The sequence below is a fragment of the Thunnus albacares genome, chromosome 20, assembly GCF_914725855.1.
Source record: "Thunnus albacares chromosome 20, fThuAlb1.1, whole genome shotgun sequence".
NCBI classification, from domain to species: domain Eukaryota; kingdom Metazoa; phylum Chordata; class Actinopteri; order Scombriformes; family Scombridae; genus Thunnus; species Thunnus albacares.
The window spans coordinates 10,940,096-10,958,998 of record NC_058125.1 but is presented as its reverse complement, the minus strand read 5'-3'; the positions used below and the strand labels follow the sequence as shown (position 1 = coordinate 10,958,998).

At 40.1% G+C, this 18,903-nt stretch overlaps 4 protein-coding genes across 6 annotated transcripts; 1 reads left to right on the top strand and 3 right to left on the bottom strand.

Annotated features, from left to right (window-relative positions):
- Positions 1-10: 10 nt before the first annotated feature.
- Positions 11-7,948, bottom strand: anks3 (ankyrin repeat and sterile alpha motif domain containing 3). 2 transcript variants are annotated; one of them, XM_044336996.1, is made up of 16 exons: positions 7,797-7,948; positions 7,278-7,479; positions 6,681-6,879; positions 5,945-6,066; positions 5,774-5,855; positions 5,470-5,587; positions 5,224-5,373; positions 4,836-4,961; positions 4,557-4,672; positions 4,299-4,466; positions 4,042-4,166; positions 3,789-3,930; positions 3,398-3,671; positions 3,225-3,296; positions 3,041-3,134; positions 11-2,957 (listed from the first exon to the last, which is right to left on the bottom strand). In XM_044336996.1, exons 2-15 carry the CDS (start codon positions 7,442-7,444, stop codon positions 3,052-3,054), a joined length of 1,944 nt encoding a protein of 647 aa, XP_044192931.1. In that variant the 5' UTR covers positions 7,445-7,479; positions 7,797-7,948; the 3' UTR covers positions 11-2,957; positions 3,041-3,051. The 2 variants fall into 2 exon arrangements, with proteins under 2 accessions (XP_044192931.1, XP_044192932.1); XM_044336997.1 differs by having other exon boundaries at positions 7,278-7,463.
- Positions 7,949-8,928: 980 nt separating this feature from the next.
- c20h8orf33 (chromosome 20 C8orf33 homolog) lies at positions 8,929-11,044 on the bottom strand. The gene is made up of 5 exons (XM_044337009.1): positions 10,858-11,044; positions 10,122-10,558; positions 9,943-10,033; positions 9,413-9,559; positions 8,929-9,322 (listed from the first exon to the last, which is right to left on the bottom strand). The coding sequence occupies exons 1-5, from the start codon at positions 10,883-10,885 to the stop codon at positions 9,114-9,116; spliced, it is 912 nt and encodes a 303-aa protein (XP_044192944.1). The 5' UTR covers positions 10,886-11,044; the 3' UTR covers positions 8,929-9,113.
- A 1,032-nt stretch (positions 11,045-12,076) lies between these two features.
- h3f3d (H3 histone, family 3D) lies at positions 12,077-14,064 on the top strand. Its single transcript, XM_044337015.1, has 4 exons — positions 12,077-12,182; positions 12,968-13,110; positions 13,319-13,472; positions 13,594-14,064. The coding sequence occupies exons 2-4, from the start codon at positions 12,983-12,985 to the stop codon at positions 13,720-13,722; spliced, it is 411 nt and encodes a 136-aa protein (XP_044192950.1). The 5' UTR covers positions 12,077-12,182; positions 12,968-12,982; the 3' UTR covers positions 13,723-14,064.
- Positions 14,065-14,647: 583 nt separating this feature from the next.
- Positions 14,648-18,042, bottom strand: c20h16orf91 (chromosome 20 C16orf91 homolog). Of its 2 annotated transcripts, none has more exons than XM_044337013.1 (2): positions 17,815-18,042; positions 14,648-15,244 (listed from the first exon to the last, which is right to left on the bottom strand). In XM_044337013.1, the coding sequence occupies exons 1-2, from the start codon at positions 17,904-17,906 to the stop codon at positions 14,908-14,910; spliced, it is 429 nt and encodes a 142-aa protein (XP_044192948.1). In that variant the 5' UTR covers positions 17,907-18,042; the 3' UTR covers positions 14,648-14,907. The 2 variants fall into 2 exon arrangements, with proteins under 2 accessions (XP_044192948.1, XP_044192947.1); XM_044337012.1 differs by having other exon boundaries at positions 14,648-15,247; positions 17,815-18,038.
- Between the last annotated feature and the right edge of the window lie 861 nt (positions 18,043-18,903).

Sequence of the window (18,903 nt, the reverse complement as noted above, 5' to 3'; positions counted from 1 at the left end):
TTGTGAAGTCACACTTGCTGCATTTTACATTGTTTTTAAAGCCCTCAGTAAAAACCTGAAGGCTGTACAGGAAGAACTGCTCATCTTAAGTGGCTTGTTAATGTTTGTACATAACAAGGACTGTAGATACTGTTGAAATAATTTATATGGTTTGTAACGCTCTATTGAAGCAAAAATTAAAGCAATACATGTTGAGTTGACACTTGAAGTTGTCGTAGAGAACTGAAGTCGGTTTTGTCAAGAAAAAAAAAACTTCCTTGTCAGTCACATCAGCTTTTCTCATTAATCACAGTAAACGCATCGAGACTGAATCCAGGTCAATTGAATTTACACTGAGCCTTACATTCATGCACATATTCACAACTGGCAGCTGCCCGGTACATCCAGTCTTCTGTCGTCTTCTGGGCAGTCCCAGTGGAGCAGTACTGGTAGAAAGTCTTGCTCGAGGATACCTCAGTGAGAAGAGAGAACACTACTTGTTCATTTTCCCCAAACACATTTTACTCTCATGGGCTCAGAAATCATAACTGGCAACCTGCCAACATGTCTAGCCTCTAGACCAGCAGCTAGACACAACATGTGCTGCTTGTAGTAACAGCGATTTGCTTGTCATATTTGTGGTGAGACAGACAACAGCTAAATGTAGAAGCCAACAGTCATCCTACTCTGGAGACCAGTTCTGTCCAGATAAACCTCAACAGAACAGCTCTGTGTTGGGATTTCATCAGTGCTGTGTAGCCTGATGGCAACTGGATGGATAATTTTACAATCTGGTTGTCAGTTTCACTGGCAGACTTTTACACGAGATGTGTAAATTATCACTGAGAGGTGCAAAATGTTTCATCAGTCCAGTCTCACTTTCAACACTGATTGTGCTTATTTGGGCACAGATGCCACTCAGCATCTCATGTGTTTGTAAATCAGCAACAGATGATACAGATTATAATCCTCTGGCACCTGAACAGTCAACACTGAAATTCATCTTTGTTTTAGTGACACATATTCATCCTGTATACTGGTTCTTTCAGATTTTAGAATGGATGTTAAGTTAGAAAATTATAACCCTACAAAACAGCACAGTCGTAAAAACTTCAAATTTCAAAGCTCAAATGAGTGATATTCCCTCAATATTGAACAGGACACAAACTAAAATGCTAATCTGAAAGAAAAGATCAAGACTTTGTCACTTGTTCCTCATCATTCCTTATGTCAGATTTATATAAAATGACAGCAGTAATCATCCCTAGAAGTATAGTTATTAATGTAGTCATTAATACACTTGCAGTTGTCCTGTCAATCATAAGTACAGAGCAGTGATGTATGAGCTGGGCGGAGTATGTGCTCATTTAAAGACCTGCAGGCCTGAGGCGGGTTTATCTGGATCAGCTGCGATAGCTAAAGTCAGCCAACATCCGTATCATGCCAAGGCTGTTACTGAGCAGCGACTGTCATCACATCGATTTACAGCCAAGGCTCCGGGCGTAATGGAGCATTTTCAGATGTACTCCACGTGAGGACATCCCAACAATCGGGAGGGGAATCCCTGACCCCAGGCTCAGTCTGCACAGTTACTACCATGTGGTGTTAGTGGATTAAATATTGACCAAACCCATAGAGTGAGACTCATCTGAACCACATGATTGGATCAAACATCCCTGGAGTGTCAAGGAATCACACACACTCTTAATATCATTCATAAATCTCCACACGTGTCAAGTGATCTAATGCAGAGCCCAATGAGCAAGTAAAAAATAAAGCATTTATAAATGTTAAACTCAACTGAAGTGTAAAATATTAGTGTTGCCCACTGCTGCACTTAAACTCCAACAATGGATATTAATTCTTATACAAGATTCATGTTTTAATTTTATACTTTTATTTAAGTTTTTACTTCTCAAACCTTCAAATATCACTTCCACAAAATTAACAGATTCCTGGGTTCCCGTTTAAGGTCCTGGAAATGGTTTCTGGTATTGACACATTTTCTGTCTGTTTTTGTCATGTGATCATCTATTTGTGGTTAAAATATAAATCAAAATTAACAAAAAGTTGACTTTTTTTTTTTAACAATCTGCTGCTTTAATGTCTGATAACAACCTGAAATACATTCAAATTTAAGACAAATGAACTGTTGTGTATCTGTCGATTTAAAACAAATAGAAAATGTTGGTTTTGCTCAGGTAGGAATACAACTGGGAATGCTTAAGTTTTGCTCTGAAATTGTGGCCAATAATCTGAGATTAAAATACTTTATTTTTAATCATAACTCTGCATTTACATGTGTGAATGTCCACAGAATTACAGGATAAAGAAGACCTGGCTGTAAAAGAAAAACTGACAGGGTTCAGACATTTCTCTTATCTGGATTCCTCAACTTTTCAAAATGCATTCAGCAGGACATTTTCAAACCTATTAACAGCATACAAATAAGATTTCATTCAAATCATAAAGTAGAGCTCAGCAGAACTTATTTTAACTACGCAGACTACTACACTACTGTTAAGAAGCGTACCTCTTTATCTGGTGGCGTGAACATAATTTAAACCGTATTTCATATCAGAAGAGAGTACAGTTTTGTAGAAACACTTCACAGTATTACAGCCTCTGATCCACAGTAGAGAGCTGCGCCGATCAGTCCCTCCTCCTCCTCCTCCTCCTCCTCCTCCTCCTCCTCTCTGTGCATTTTCACAACGCAGCTACAGGAGTCCAGTATACACCAGCACAAGCGTTTGAGGGTCAGATACCCTTCCTGCCTGCTTGTCGTTTCCCTGCAGCAGCTGCCGTTGCCTCTGGCGAGCTCTGGTCCATCAGCCAATCCCCGAAGAGCAGCTGGTCAGCCGCTTCACTCCCCGAGCTGTTCTGGTCCGGCAGGGCTGGCCTTGTCTTTGGCCTTCTCCCATTTCATTGAGATTGTTCAGGGTGGTAAACTCACCCTCCGTCAACATTAGCAGAAGCCCCTAAAAAAAAGACAAAGACAGGAAGTTAGAACACCTCTTCAGCACCTGTTATGTGAATCTAATCAGTTTCTTGTCATACTCACCTTGTAAATTATTAAGGCCTTTCCCAGCTATCTGAGACTTTTTCGGGGGCACTCAGTCGCCTCAGACTCTGAAGTACAGTTTGCATGGTCCCTGCTGTTGTGATGAAACAAACAGACACAAATGTTAGGAGACTCCACTGATGACACAATACCACTTTAACCACTGAGTATTAAACAGTCTTACCCAGTTCTTCTTGATAGGAATCCAACTTCTTCATTAGCTCTACAACACTGGAGCGAGTCGGGACCCCCACAGCTACAAAGAGAAGTAAAGTCACATTTACTTTACGTTTTTTTTTTTTTTTTTTAACTGCAAAATGTAAAAAGGTGTCTTCGGCACAGGACACCTCGACTCACCGTTAACACCGGTGTCACCTTTTGTTTTATCTTCCACAGCAGTACAAAAGCTACCGTTCCCGTCAGCGGGGAGACAGGAGAGCAGTTCAGAGCGGCAGGCTCTGGCATTGGTCAGCGTGGCGTTCATTTCCTGGGCCAGCCGGTGGTTCTCCACCAGCTCAGTGTGGACCCTCCTCCATGCCATCTTGTCCTCCATCAGACATCCCTCCATCACAGTACGCAGCTCCTTCTCCTGAGACACCTGGCTCTGCAGGCTCTCCACCTCCTCACAGCGCTACACGGGCAGAGAGAATGACAGGTAAGTGTCAGTTGTGTGTAAAAGGTTTCAAGTTGAGTCTAGAAAATCAGAAATTATGTGAGGTTACGGTGAGTATATCAGCCTTGTAGTTACTTTGTGTAGCTGGATGGCCATCTCCTGCATCTCAGCCTCCAGCTGGTCAGCGTACGCCTGCTCAAGAGCATCGCTGGGAGGTCGAGCGCTGCTGTGCCACCTTGCAATAGCTGAGGTCATCTTTCGCTTTGGTCCAAACAATCTGGAGAGTCAGCAACAGACTCAATGTTTTATGTCCTATAAAATGGATTTGCAAGGTTTTCAAAATGTATGTGCTGTGGTTAATGTGAAAGAAGGGTCTGAAGTCTCTTACGTGATCCCTATTTCTTTGAGGTCATTCTCTGTCAGGGTGAGAAATATCCGCAGGTCAATGTCTTGCTCCTCAAGTAAGGGCAGATACTTGGAGAAGCCAATTTGCTCCAAGAACTCTGACAGATCCTATAGAAATGAAAGATTTTAGGTCTGGTCCAGAACCCAGTAAAGTCCAGAATAAATTGATCCTCAGAAAAACCCACACACAAACACATATTGTGAAATGAGCACTGAAAAACAGTGCAAACACAGACATGCCTTTGGACCAGAGTAGGAGGGCGGAGGAACAACAACATGTGACCGCATCCCACCGTTCCCTGTGCCACTGGTGTGAGCCGCATCGTTGCTTCCGTGGCGACTCTTGCCTTTTGAGTGATGACCCTTATTTACTCTGCGAGAGCTGCTTTTTTTGCTCTGGTCAGAGTCCTAGTAGAGGAAGGGACATGTGTCTGTTACTGCAATAAAAAAATGTGGCATTTATCTCTAAAAAAAAAAAAGAAACTTCTGTGTGTTTACCTCGTTACTCTCCACAGAGCCTTCCCAATTAACACCAATCCCATGAGGCAGGCCTTCACTGCTGCTACTGCTGCTCCTCATGGTGGGCATGTCATTGTCAAAGAACGGACTGTCATCTGCAGCGGTATCACAACAAATATTTAATTGCTTTGGCAGACGCCCAGTGCAACTGCTGTCAGAGGATTTCTACAATCTCCCATCCTACTTTACTTTAATCATTGATCACACAAATGCAGCATTTCTGGTGGTTCCTTTCTTCCAAAGAGATACTACTCTCACCTCTGCTGCTGTTGCTCTGGCCGTCCAGCTCGTTGATGGGTGAGGTCACGTCACGATAGCAGATATCCTCACTCTGTTCTCCGATATCACGGAAGGTCATGTAGCCCGGCGGCACGGCAGGAGGCTCTGTGAGGAGTGATATTAAGAAGTTGAATGCTGTACCAGAATAGATATCTCTGCTTTACTACAAATACAGTGTCTATCCTGATTTTTCTGTGACATTCTCTATAATTTGCGTGTCAGTCAATCTGATTCATGCACAAACTGATTTTATTTCCTTTTTTAGAAGCTGAATCTTTTGTGTAATTTTGACTGAACAACTAGAACAATCACACTGGTATGGCCACAGGTTGGCAGATCTAAGACCAGATATCTTATATGACACTACCACACAGTTTGCCGGGGCCTCCTACTCGGAACTTGGCGATGGCCTGGGGCCCATCATGGATGCTAGCGCCTTTAGCTCGGTTACGACTCGGCCTTATCCTCGGTGGTGCGCTGTCCGAGTCCTCGGAGGAGCTCAGGTCTTCAAAGGGTCCTGACAAGTTGGATCACACACACAAAATACACATGAGAAGAAAAAAAACAGACAAGGAAAGAATTGTTAAAGAAAGAGGGAAGTTAAAACAATTACCTGCTTTGAACCTTGGAGAACGTGAGTCAATGAGGCTGACGATCTTGGTGTAGCCGTACATCATGGCTAGGGCACGTGCAGTCTCTCCTTTAGCATTGCGGTCATCGACTTTAACTTTCTGTAAGTGTATGAAACAAAACAGACATCAGGATCAGAAGAATCTGTGTCAGCAGGACAATGAGCTTCATCTTTGCTGCAATATCATCACCCATTCTTAGTGGTGTACAAGTCATTTTGTATACATTTCCTGGTGGTGTAGCTCAACAACAAGAACACTAAAGTTTGTGGACGGTCATTTACTCACATGATCAAGCAGGTACTGAACAATGATTTCATGTCCAGAAGCAGCAGCCTCCATCAGGGGAGTGAAACCAGACCCTGGCTCCCTGTGGATGAGAGAAAAAGCAATGAAAAGCTCAATATGTGAATCTGAAAGTATTGCTGTATGTGTGTGAGGATGAACAAAGACACTCACTTCACGTTGGCATCTGCATTGTTATCCAGCAGGAACTTCACCATCTGCTGGTGACCTGTGCTCGTACAGTGGAACAGAGCGGTCCAGCCTCGAGAGTCCTTCAGCTCCAGCTCAGCACCTTGCTTTTGGGGCAAGAATAAAAAAGCCTTCCATACTCTGAAACAACTAAGTGTTAAAGATCCAGATTTTTTCTGAACACTTAAATTTGAGCGTCAAAGGTTTTCAGCTGATACAAAATACAGCTGCTTCGATCAGATTCAAGAAAATTATAGATCCTTACTAGATCTGACCTAAAGCTACTCATACAAACAAAATACTCTACAAGCTTGCACGGCTGTTTATTATTAGACCGTCTTGTGCCATATTTACAAGCATGTGCCCTCCACGTACACGATGCCACCGTTAATTCTCCTTCACAGGTTTAAGGATCACACTGTCACGGATTTTGAAAAGGACACAGCTTGTTTTTAGATCCAACTTTCGAGCATGTGTCTTTCATTCATTTAGCAGTATGAAAATCAGTGATGTGATGTGAACACTAATTGGAGATACTGTAAGTAATCCCACCACCAGAGTTAACATGTTGTCTTTTTTTGTTAAAATGATGCTGCTGTGAGATATTCCAACAATATATGAATTTTCGTTCAGGAATAAAACTGATTTGAACACACGTCCTGCTTGAAGTTCTGCACATACCAACAGAGCACTGCAAGAATATTTCAGGGTTGATTTGTACCTGAAGCAGAAAGTATGCAATACTTTCATTTCCACAGCTCGCTGCCAGCATCAGGGGGGTCAGTCCTTTAGCAGTGGTGGCATTTACATTCACACCGGCCTCAAGCAGGAGATTTGCAATGTTGTCGTGACCGATGTAAGACGCGTACATTAACGGGGTCCATCCTCCAATATTCTTGCCATTCAGGTCCACCTCCCTTCTGAAAACAAACAAGATCATATGTATATAAAGTCTGTGGAGGATGATGCTTAAGTTATCTTACAATTTGGGGTTAAGAAGGAAGTTGAGGGGAAAAGTTAAGGGACATAAATAGTGATATTTAGCAGCTGGTTCTGTTTTTTCACCACTTACACAGTCTCAACACGGTCTAATGCGGTCTGGATGGGGAAGAAGGCAGTGAAATCGCCCTTTTTTCAGTTCTCACAAACAGAATAAAGGTTTCACAAATCTGAAAGTGGGTTTTAACAGCGTTAAAGCACTTTTTCATAACTGTACGTTGTGAAAAACGGAAAACCAGCCTCAAAATATCGGAACCTATCGTCGTCTGTGGAGGAAAGGAACACATTTGATAAATCTATTCTTATTTTAGGCTCCCACTTTTTGATGCACTCCGCCACCACGTCGTACTGGCCGATGGAGCAGGCGGTGTGCAGGTCCAGAGGGACATCCAGCTCCTCGGGTCGCACCAGAGAGTCACCCAGCCACATGGAGAGACTGGCGCCCAGCTGCTCCGACTCACTGGCCTCATCACTCAACTCGGACATGTTCCGTCTCTTCTCTCACCTGAAAACAGTGATGGCTGAGCACCAAAGTTATACCTTTTATAAGACATGTCGCCTTAATACAACACAGCAAGAGTTGGTTCATTTTGTGGGGTTTAGGTTGTAGTGAACATATAAACAATGTCAAATAAAACTAGCTTCTAACTTGATGTTCCTTTAGAGAAAGTGTTAATGTATTTCTTTGCTAGCTGCAACTCCCAAATTAGCTGTTTGAGCTAGCTTTACGTTATCTTAGCGGTATCAAGTTACCTAAAAACTATGAATACAATTAATTCTTCAAACTGTCAACCTAATGTTGCACGTTGCAGTCAAATGTCAGGAGTTAAAAACTTACAGTCAACAGGTAACTTTAGCTTGTTTTCTCAGCGGTTGGTCAAAACTTTTTGTTTTGGGTGTCACACTCAACTGTGTTCGTGTTGAACCATGCCCCGCCCTTTCCGGGTCACTGTTTAACACTATGTAACACAATTTTTGTTCCTAGGTAGTAAGTGTTATTTACCAATTGTTTATCTCTAAAAAGTATAGAAAATGACTATTATTCTCTGCAAATGTTGCTTTTGTGACCTGGACAATATTTTGAAATGTTCCTGTTTCCAGTCGGAAAACATGCAAATTTACACATTTTCATTCACATAAAGTCAGAAAAAAGCAACATATGAATCAAAGTTAACATATAGTTATACTTGAGTTATACAAAAGTGACCACAAAAGATTTAGAGGCGAATTGTTTTTCGAGATTCACGATTATACTGTAAATCACTCTCATGAATCAGCCCCCAAATATAGTCTCACATCATCATATCCAGTGATTCATATGTTCTGACATTATGTGAATGAAAATGTGCAAATTCGCCCTTTTTCCCATTGGAAATTGTTGCATTTCTAACTATCACTGTCTTGGTCATAAAAGCAAAGTTTGAAGGGAATAATAGCCATTTTCTATACTTTTTGGGCACAAGCAATTAGGAAATAACACTTACTACCCAGGAGCAAAAAACATGTAATCACACACAGTGTCATCAAAGGGATAAGAAAGTAATAAGAAAAAAGGAAGAGAAATTGTTTCAATAAATCTTTCAAGTGAAGCTATAAAAGAGGAGAAAAACTCTCTTTGGTTGAACTGTTCACATCTCCTGTCCACCTTCATTTTAAGGGGTCTCAAGCCAAAAAAACAGGTTGTGAATCACTGTTATGATGAGTTGTTATTGGGGACATATTTGTAAAACCTTCTCTTACAGTCTGAGGCAGACAAAAACTCACCTGTGGACTCACAAAGTTACATATTAAAAGCTACTGATGTAGAAAAATGACTGTCAACTGCACATTCAGATTGTACAAATGATGATATCTTTAAGATATACTGAACATAGTTTGTTTACTTTGGTGAAACTATATCAAACCACACTTCATTAATAACTGTTTTATGATACAATTTCATACCTTCCTACAAAAAGAACAATGCAAACAAATATACAAAATGCTTTATTTAGAAATATGGTACAAGCAATTAAGAGTCTTGAATATTAGCAATGATTGTACTGGTTTCTTTCCCATTTTCTCTGGTACAGTTCCTATTTTTGTGTGCTGTTTATCACCTCCAACACACACCTCAACATACTGCATGCAAAAAAGTTTGTCCTCGGGATACAAATCAGAGAAAATCGAAGCGAAACTCTTCCTTTGATGCAGTGAAGACAAAAGCTGACGTCTCCTCCTGAGCTTTCTGCTCTGTATCCTGGACTTCAGTTTGTTGCAGGTTCTCCTCTGAGGCTTCAGTCTGAGTGTTGACTTTGGCTCTCCGGTGGAAAATGGACTTCTTTGGGGAATCTGGCACCGCCTTGACCTGAGCTGACGCCAGTTCTGTGGGAAACGGAGAAATCAAGTCACTTCATGACACATTTTACAAGTCATTTTTAATGTTTGAATGGCTCCGCTGCAACAACTACTCACCACTCTGAATGAGTTTGAATTGCTTGCTCTTCTCTTCTTCCATTTTTTTCCTGTAATCTCCCCCCATGGTTCTCATCACCAGCCTCTTCTTGGCCAGAGGAGCTTTGGAGCTGCGCAGGGTCTTTAGGGCACGAGACGCCTCCTCTTCTGCAGGGAAAACAGATTCAAAGGCTTCACATACCTACTAACCCCACCCGGTTAAGACCACATTTACACATTTTCTGCATCTATATATTTTATTTGTATAATAACATTTAATCATGGGCCTTTGCAGTTACACCTGATATCAAAAAGCACGACAAAGAAACTAAAGACGAGACTGTCTGTAACCTTTTGCCAATCACACTGTGAGTCAGACCACATCTGATTGCATTAAATGCATTTAATTTTCACGTTTCCTTTTACACATAGGAAATTGTGAAGAAGAGACAGCAAGTCATTTTTTCCTCCTGATCAGATCACCCCAGAATCATTTTAGTGCCACATATAAACAAGTCTTATGCTGTGTGTAAGGTAAACATCACACTAACTCTGCTTCGTGGTTCCCTTCGAGGACCTCATTCCCAGTTCCAGCTGCTCGATGCACCAGTCCAGCTGTCTTTTTAGCTGCTCTTCAGCACTCTGAAAGACACAGTAGTCACATTTCATCAAATCAACTGATCATACTGATGACCATGATTACTTTTAAAGGAAAACATTTCACACTGACCAGCTCTGCGTCTTCGCCTCTTTGACTCGCTTCAGCTGAACTTGGCTCCTGCTGTGCCTCAGTGCTATCTGAGGCTTTCTTCTTTCCAGATTTCTTCTTCTTCTTTGTTTTTGACGGTTCAGGAGGGGAGCTAACCTCCTTCAGAACTGAAGGTTTCTCCTCTTGGTCGCAGTGTGCGACATCTGAAGCCTCTGTTGTCATCATGTCTTCTTCAGGGACAACAGCAGGAATTTGGAAGTTGAAGGCAAAAGCAGAGCCCTGTCCGGTAAAGGACACCCGGCTCGCCGCTGCTTCGATCCCGTCTGATGGAGATGATTGTTCTTGAAGTGCTGGTGAGTCTCCAGCGAAGAAGTTGAATCTGAAGGTGTTGTCGCTTCGAGCCCAGAGGGACTTCTCAGCTCTACCCTCCACAGAAGAAGAGCTGTTTGGTTTAATATCTGTTTAAAAATGAACACATTCATGCATGCATATAAATATAAATACAGGACAAAACACAAACTTTTAAGCTTACTCTGACCTTATTATAACAAAAAATGTTTAACATTAATGAAGACAGACACCATTTTAACACAACACTGAATAGCTCATTGCAATTAAATCACATTGGGAAAATAAATTCAGACAAACTGCAACAATAAAACGACTTAAATCCACATCTTGTCCTGAAATGTAGCGTATCAAAGACCACACACTGCTGTGTAATACCTGTAATAATGTGCTTTAAGTAATAATGTACCTATAAACAGCAGCCTCTGCTCGGCCATGCTGGTTCTTCAGTGATGAAGGTTTGTTTTTAGCTGAAAGGCGACTGAACTATTTAAGAAGCCTCACTCCTCTAAAATAAAAGCTCAGCGAAATACGAGCCAGCATTTTCAAATACGCTTTATTTTCTCGGTATTTCCCTGAAATCATGTTGTTCAGAAACTTACCACCGGAGTCACTTGAGAATAAGTCCGTCTGGTAACATTTCCCTGAGCCGGTCGTTCCGCTTGGTGGTTAAACAAAAACACATAGAGGCAAACAAATTAAAAATATTAAATTAAATAGAACATTAAAAATTTGAATTAAAAAAAAGGAAAAAAAGGGGGAAATGTATAGATGTGGCACCAAAAGCTAAGGCGAGAAAACAGTAAACAAGGTAAACAGAAGTGCATTGATTTAAAAAAAAAAAAAAAAAGAAGAAGAAGAAGAAGAAGAAGAAGCCTGTAATTAGTGTAAAAAAGTGAATAAACTACCAATATACGACGTAAATACAACGTCATCAGATAAGTCAGAAATTTACCAAAAATAACTTATAGGTGACGTCACCAATTAGTCATGTGTTACTTGGGACATGTCTGAACAAAGAAACAAGCTGATTTTGTCACAGACAGGTGGTAGAGGAGCTATAGGGGTTCTTTATAGCTTGTCTGATTCACGCCACATATTGTTCTATGGATTTAAACACCTGGCTTCTGCTGAAGACACAGTATTTTTACACTAAACCAAATTGAAGGTTTGTAACTGCATTTCCAGCAGGGTTAAGGCGCCAATATATATTCCATCGGGCTATCCCCTTTTCATCAGCCCATGTGTGCATTAACCTCATATTTTCTACACCCATCACTAAATGAAGGCATCCACTTCTCCACATTACAAAGCCTATATTGTTCCATAAGAATGTTGCTGTTAATGAAAAAGAAAGGGGATTTGATCGGTAAGCAAAAAACATATTTTAATAGATAGTCATTTGGAAAAATTCCCAGGACACAAGCTGGCGCCATTCTTTGTCCAGAAGCGGATCCAGTTTCATGAATGAAAGCAAAGACTTTCAAACTAAGGAGCCAAAAGTAGAGTAGAGGCTCTCGTTCTCTTTCAAACAGAGGCAGTGACCCCACCTTTTTTTCTTTTACCAATCAGATTCCGTCAGGATTTGAGGATGGATCAATCCTGAAGGCTCGTGGGCGGTACTTCAGGCTCCGCTCCTCTCAGGTTATAAATACCTCCGCCTGCTCGCTTCGGCCACAACAGTCAACAGACACGCATAGGAGAAACACATATCCAGGGAAACAAACACAAAAGGTAACGTGTGAGCGTTTACGGCTACTATTATGATTGAATACTATTATGATGATGATGATGATTTACTACATGACATACGTTTCGATTTTCGAATTGTTAAGAAACGCTTAAATACTGTTAAAATCGTTAACCGGCGGTCCGTTGACAACAACACGGTGCGAGCGCGCCATAGCCAGTTGGCTAACACCATCTACATTTGAGGCGCTGCGTGCCATTAAAAACAGTTTTTTGGCAGTCACATGTGAGTTAAGTTCAGTTATATGGTTGGATTACGAATCGGTTTAGAGGCAAAGAGTCTCTTAAAAAACAATGTAAACCTCTTGTGGTGGCTAGCTGGCGCCATTTTGCAACCGTCCACGCTAGCTTTAAATTAGCTCGCTAACAACGAGCAAAGAAACGTGTGTGTCCTCGGAGGCTTAATGGTGGCGGCGCTACCGACAGGTTTGTACTCCGGGGATGTTTAAACTAAAACTACTCCTGTATCGACATAGGTTACACCTTTGGCTCCCTTCTGAGTAATGTCCCTTCTATTAATTAGGGGGAGTTTCCGCTAATGTAGCCGTGTTATCTACGCGAGACGTCAGTAACTATGATTTATTGAAGATTAAAACTGTTTAAATGCATTATTGAGGATGTGACTCATACCTTAGTGTCGTCAGTAAAACTGCTACAGTGTATACTTAACTAAAGCGGTCAGTCGGCCCCAGTAAAAGGTAATACCGAGGACAGTGGGTAATGAAGTGTAATTCGTTGTTGACCTAGTCTTTTGTTTGTTTTTTTTCCAGACCTGCAAGTGAAGTATGGCTCGTACCAAGCAGACCGCTCGTAAATCCACCGGAGGAAAGGCGCCTAGGAAGCAGCTGGCCACCAAAGCTGCCAGGAAAAGCGCGCCCTCCACCGGCGGAGTGAAGAAGCCCCACAGATACAGGTACACATGTTCACAAGTGCTCACATTTCTCTCTAAGTGGTGCAAAGATGTTGCTACAAACACTTATCAAGACTGCTGTACATTTTTGGTGTGGTGTAGATTTCTCCGTTTTCTTTTTTTTTTTTTTAACGTTGCACTAAAAACAGTGGATATTTGTGTGGTGTGGTTTGGGGGTCTTAACAAGGCAGCATGTGATTTGGTGTTGTAGGCCAGGTACTGTCGCTCTGCGTGAGATCCGTCGGTACCAGAAGTCCACTGAGCTGCTCATCAGGAAGCTGCCTTTCCAGCGTCTTGTCAGGGAAATTGCTCAGGATTTCAAGACAGACCTGCGTTTCCAGAGTGCAGCAATTGGCGCTCTGCAGGTGAGATGGCATTATCATTTTTTTAATGATTGGATGGTTTACTGAGTTGAATTTGGTTTTGCCCTGATAAATTGTTGTTGTTGTTGAAGTATAACTTTTTTTCCCTTTTCCCCCGATGTAGGAAGCCAGTGAGGCATACTTGGTCGGACTGTTTGAGGACACCAACCTGTGCGCTATTCACGCAAAGAGGGTTACCATCATGCCTAAGGACATTCAACTGGCCAGGCGAATCAGAGGAGAGCGTGCATAAATGATTGGATTTTCTTTTTAGTGGGGGGGTGGGTGGGATGGACTGACTGGGGTTTGTTTTGTAAATCTTGAACTATTACCAGCATGTGTACCACCTAATTTGTCATTTATTTTAGGCATGGATTTTGTTTTTTTTACTTGTTAATTTCAATTCATTTCACTCTTTACTTCATCTGTCCTATTCACTGTAGAATAGAGCTTCATATCTGTGTAAATGCTGAAAAACAAATGTTCCACTGTCTTTCTCAGGTTTGCAAATCTATTTTAGAATCTGTACCTTTTTAATCCTGTGTGCATGTCATAGGGTTTCTTGTGCTGTAAATAAACTATCCGCTACCTCAAATTCTGTAATTCTTGTAATTTTTCTGGGGTAGGTGTGGGGACTTCTAAATTTTATTTATTTTTTTTTTTTATGGGAAGGTAACAAGAGCAAATGCCTGAAGAGCTCCTCTTTTACACCAAGATAACATTTAGATTTAAGAGTTACAAGTTACCTTTGTGATGTCATTTGGGTTATTTCAGCTTTGAGACTTCACCTTTTGTAATAGAAAGCATGTTTTCCAAAAGATGCCAAAGACATACTTGACAGATGGGGAGGGTCAATGAAAGTGAGTTCTATTCTGCCAATTTGACTTGACTAAAAGAGCACAACTTTTCAGTTGATTAGTCCAACTTTAATGTGAAGTGCAGTATTAAATCACTATAGTACAGTTGATTTAACTAACCTGTAAATTATGTGCTTTGATTGCAGAGTTAATCAGACAATATGAAAAATAATGTTGTGAAGTTGGATGAGTAGTTAAAGGTTTACACTGAGAAACCAGCAGAATTTGAATTAAATACTCACTGCAGTAATCACTGACTTATTCACACAGACAAAAGTACAGCAATTATACTGTATGAAGGCTGAATAAACGCAAGTCAAGTGGCTCCAACAAAGTAATTTTAATTCACATGTTCTGGTCAAAAAAAACTTGAAAAGGCAAAACACGGTCAGACAATCTAATTCATTTTTTTTGATTAAAAAAAAAGTTTCTGTAGCACTGGACGGCATCACTACACACCACACCTTCAGCGCTGATAAGCAGGATAATTTGATGCAACAGCCTGTCATACTGCAGACTATTAGAAACACATCTGACAATAAATATAACCTAAAAAATATACATCTTGAGTCCCACAGCTGTTAACTCGGTTTATCTTCGGCTTGCTCCTCCTCTTCATCTGGAAGCAATCCGGGTAAATGCTCATACAGATCTTTCTCCAGCTGTCCATCAATGTGCGTCTCTCCTCTCAGTGCGCACCACAAAAGGAAGCAAATGCCAAACAGGCTGAAAGGGAGGACGTCCCACCCACGCCGCTTAAACTGGCTCCCCATGGTGCGGTCTACTTTCCAGGTCCTGTGACTGGCTTTACTGGTGGAGAACTTGATGGGCTCATTATTCACCTCTTCGTTGTTGCTGGGTCTTTTGGACCGGGCCAGCCTCTGACAGCTCAGCGTTAGGGACCGCACACTGTTCACTCTGCTGACAAGAAAAGAATCAATTCAGTACTTTGAAGACTTTACATTACATAAAAACAATACATATAATTACTATATAAAACAAAGTATTTTGATCTGATATTTAAAACTCAAATATTGATATTGGCCAGAAAAATAATTAGTATCTATCTAGTCAACTAATTTTCATAATAATTTTATAATCAGTGGTGGAAGAAATACTCAGATTGATGAGTAAAAGTATCAATACCACAGTGTAAAAATACTTAATTATAAAGTCCAGCATTTAAAATCCTCCTTAAGTAAAAGTATAGAAGTATTACCAGCTAAATATATTTAAAGCACTAAAGTAAGAGGCAAGAGCAAGAGGGTGACTGATAAATTAAGTAAATGTAACATTTAATACATCAGTAGCATTTTAGTTTGAAGTGTTTTACAAAAGGGTCACAACAGAAATCTGAGAGGTCATGAGATGATAGTTTGGGTAGGAAAGTAGTTCTGCTACTGATTTTAATTTCATTTTTCATAACTTTTCTTTAATCTTTGCATTTTTGTGAAATATTGGAGAGTTTTACCTCAAACAGTTATTTATTTGAAACTATGTGAGGGGAAATGTCTCTTTGGTGGGACTGCCGGCAACCATGACAAGGAGACATAACTACACACTGATTTTTTGTAAGAGGCCACAAGCCAAAAAGTTTGGGAACCACTGGTTTAATCTTGAACAATGTGCTGTTATTTATAAACTCATCATTATGTTATTTTATGTAAAATTCAATCTAAAAATAACTAGTAACCAAAACTGTAAAATAAATATCATGGAGTAGAAAGTACAATACAACCCTCTGAAATGGAGTGGTGTAGCAGTATCAAGTAGCATAAAGTGAAAATACTTCAGTTTAACTCAACTCAACTTTACTCAAGTAAAGTACAAGTTCTTATACTTAAGTACAGGACTTGAGTACCACTGTTTACACCTTTAATTGATGCCCCCTGAAGCTGATGTGGCTGTAGAAACAGTGATGATGCCATCAGACAAATCATTTGACTGAATTATCATAAAAAACCACCGCAAAGAGACAATAGCAGCACCTTTAGTTACTGTACTGTAACTCGGCTACACCAGTAAACACAGTATGTCAAGCGGTTGACTAAATGCGTCATCTGATGACATCATCAGGTCCTACAGGAAATGACTCAGTTTGTAGCGACCACAAACTTGCCGTTCTACTGTTGCAATACTCAGCACCGACTTATGTAAACCTGTTAGAAACCTGTTCTCTTATTTGGTCACTAGAATAACATATTATGGCCTAGTTAGCTGTGCAATACTTTATAAATAGGAACATGGGTACTAATGTAGCCTATTTGATGAGATGTTATATTTTGTGTCAGTGGGTTGGAAACAATATCAGCTATACAATTCAGCTACTAATCATTCTTGGTAAATTCCACATCCGAAAATCTAAACGGTCTGGCTTCAAACCTGTTTTCATCAGTTTACTGTGAAAACCAAAAACGCTCAGAAAACTTTCAATAATTTAGAGGAAGTAGATTTCATTTGAACTCTAAAAGGACTCACAATAAATGGACTTTGGACTCCTCTGGCTTGTACATTGTAAGTTTTGTTTTTTTGTTTTTTTAACTGTTGTTGTATCTCTTTGTTGTAAATAAAGTTTTGGAGGGAAAAAGTGCATTTGCTTTGAGTGATAATCCACATGTAGTAGCAGGTTGTCATGAAAAAACATTTTAGCTAAATACTGGACTATGGCAGCCCAGTCTATGATGTCCTCAGTATGTTACCCAACCAGTCATGTAATGACAGGTTTAGCTTCATTGTTGCTGGTGTTTTGCAGAAATCTGTGACCTTCACATTCAGTGAAGCTACCAGATAAAGTGAAGGACAAACACTGATGGGTTGACCACATTTGTGTGTGAAGTGTTACTACACTATCTACTATCTTCATACTATGAAAGCACATTTGTTACAGTATGCAACCGTGATTAAAACAGCTGTATTAGGTAACAAAATATAATGGGTGGAAGAAAAGCACAATTATTTAAGTCCCCCTTCACTCAAAAATGTGTTTTTCTTCTTGTTATGTTTTAACATTCGTCAACTGAAAGTGGAAAGTTTCTTTGTGCTCATTAAAAATCTGATTTTAAGTGTTGGGCCAACAAGCTTAATTTGTGACATCACAACTAGTTTGGTCCAATATTGCAGTGTGATGAGGAATCTTGAAGCCTCCAGTGCATTAACAGTGATACTGGACTTTACAGTGAAGTAGGAGACATCTTGTATCCAGCAGTTAAACGTCTATGAGGAAATATATTGACATATTTATAGATTCATGAATTTTTAATGAGGGAGAAGCCAAGATGCCATTTTACGGATCTTTAAGTGCTAATTATACTTTTATTTCTGGAAAAACAATATCAGACACACATTATTGTGGCAAGCATAGTATTTTTAAGTCTTAAAACGTGTGTGGAAGGGATCTTTACAGGTAAAACCGTGTCAGTGAGCCACAACCACAGTTACAGAGGCGGCATGCTTCAACCAGCACATCACAGATTTATATATACACTCACCTAACGGTCGTCGTGACGTCGTTAACGAATATCCGTCGACTGAGAGCGACTCGAGTCAGACCCGCAAAAACTCGTCCTGTTGTTGTAGACATGTCGGACAACTGGTCATCTTAGGACACACGTCGTTAGGTCAAAATGAAGCTGGAGGTTTGCTTATCAAACGTTCTCTGGTTAGGTCATGTAACACATCTTTGAGCAACCGTGAATTCCTTCCGGTGCACATCATCTACTCAACACTGGTTCCGACGATAGATGGTTCCCACCTTGTCACTAAAATCCACTGAAACTGTGCCTAATTTATTTTGGGATTGTTACAATACTAAAAGATTGTGGCATGAGGTTTCTAAGTTTATTAATGTTACATTTATGGCTGATTTTTCTTTCTTGTAAAAACATGTTCTGTTTGGTTCTTTAAGCTACAACAGAAAGAATACGAAACAAGCTTACATCATCAATCTTATTATTTTAGTTTAGTTTCATATTCATTAGTGTAAGTTTGCCAACTAACCCCCCCCCCCCCCCCCCCCGGCATTTTGTTCACAAGAATGTATGTTCATTCATGTTCATTCATGTTCTCAATAAAGTTTTAATAATTTTAAAAAAACAGCAACTTGTCACTTAAATGTGTCACTAGAGCATGTCACAAAATGTATCATGTCTTGCTGTTACATCCAAATATGACTATTAGATTAAAGATTAAAGTCGCCACAATAGCATATATGTGAAGATTTTCCAATAAACAATAACAAATAATTCGACCAAACATTTAGTAGCTGTTCTGGAGCTTTTAATCATATCGCATGACCCTCATTAGCAGAGGGAGTTTGCAAAATTGTCAAATAAATGTACACCAGATGTTCTTTTTTTCTCTGCTACTAAACGAGCCTTGATGTCAAAATTGTCGTTTCAAGGTCAAGAATGACCTTTGAACCTCAATATAATATCATTTTTTATTTTCATTTTTTAATTAAAAAAGGACATTGGACTCTGTAATTTCAGTACATATCACCATGCTTTATTTTTTTGCACTGTAACAAAATCCTGCAACATCATTGGCTGCAAAAGATGCCCTGTGTACACTATATATGT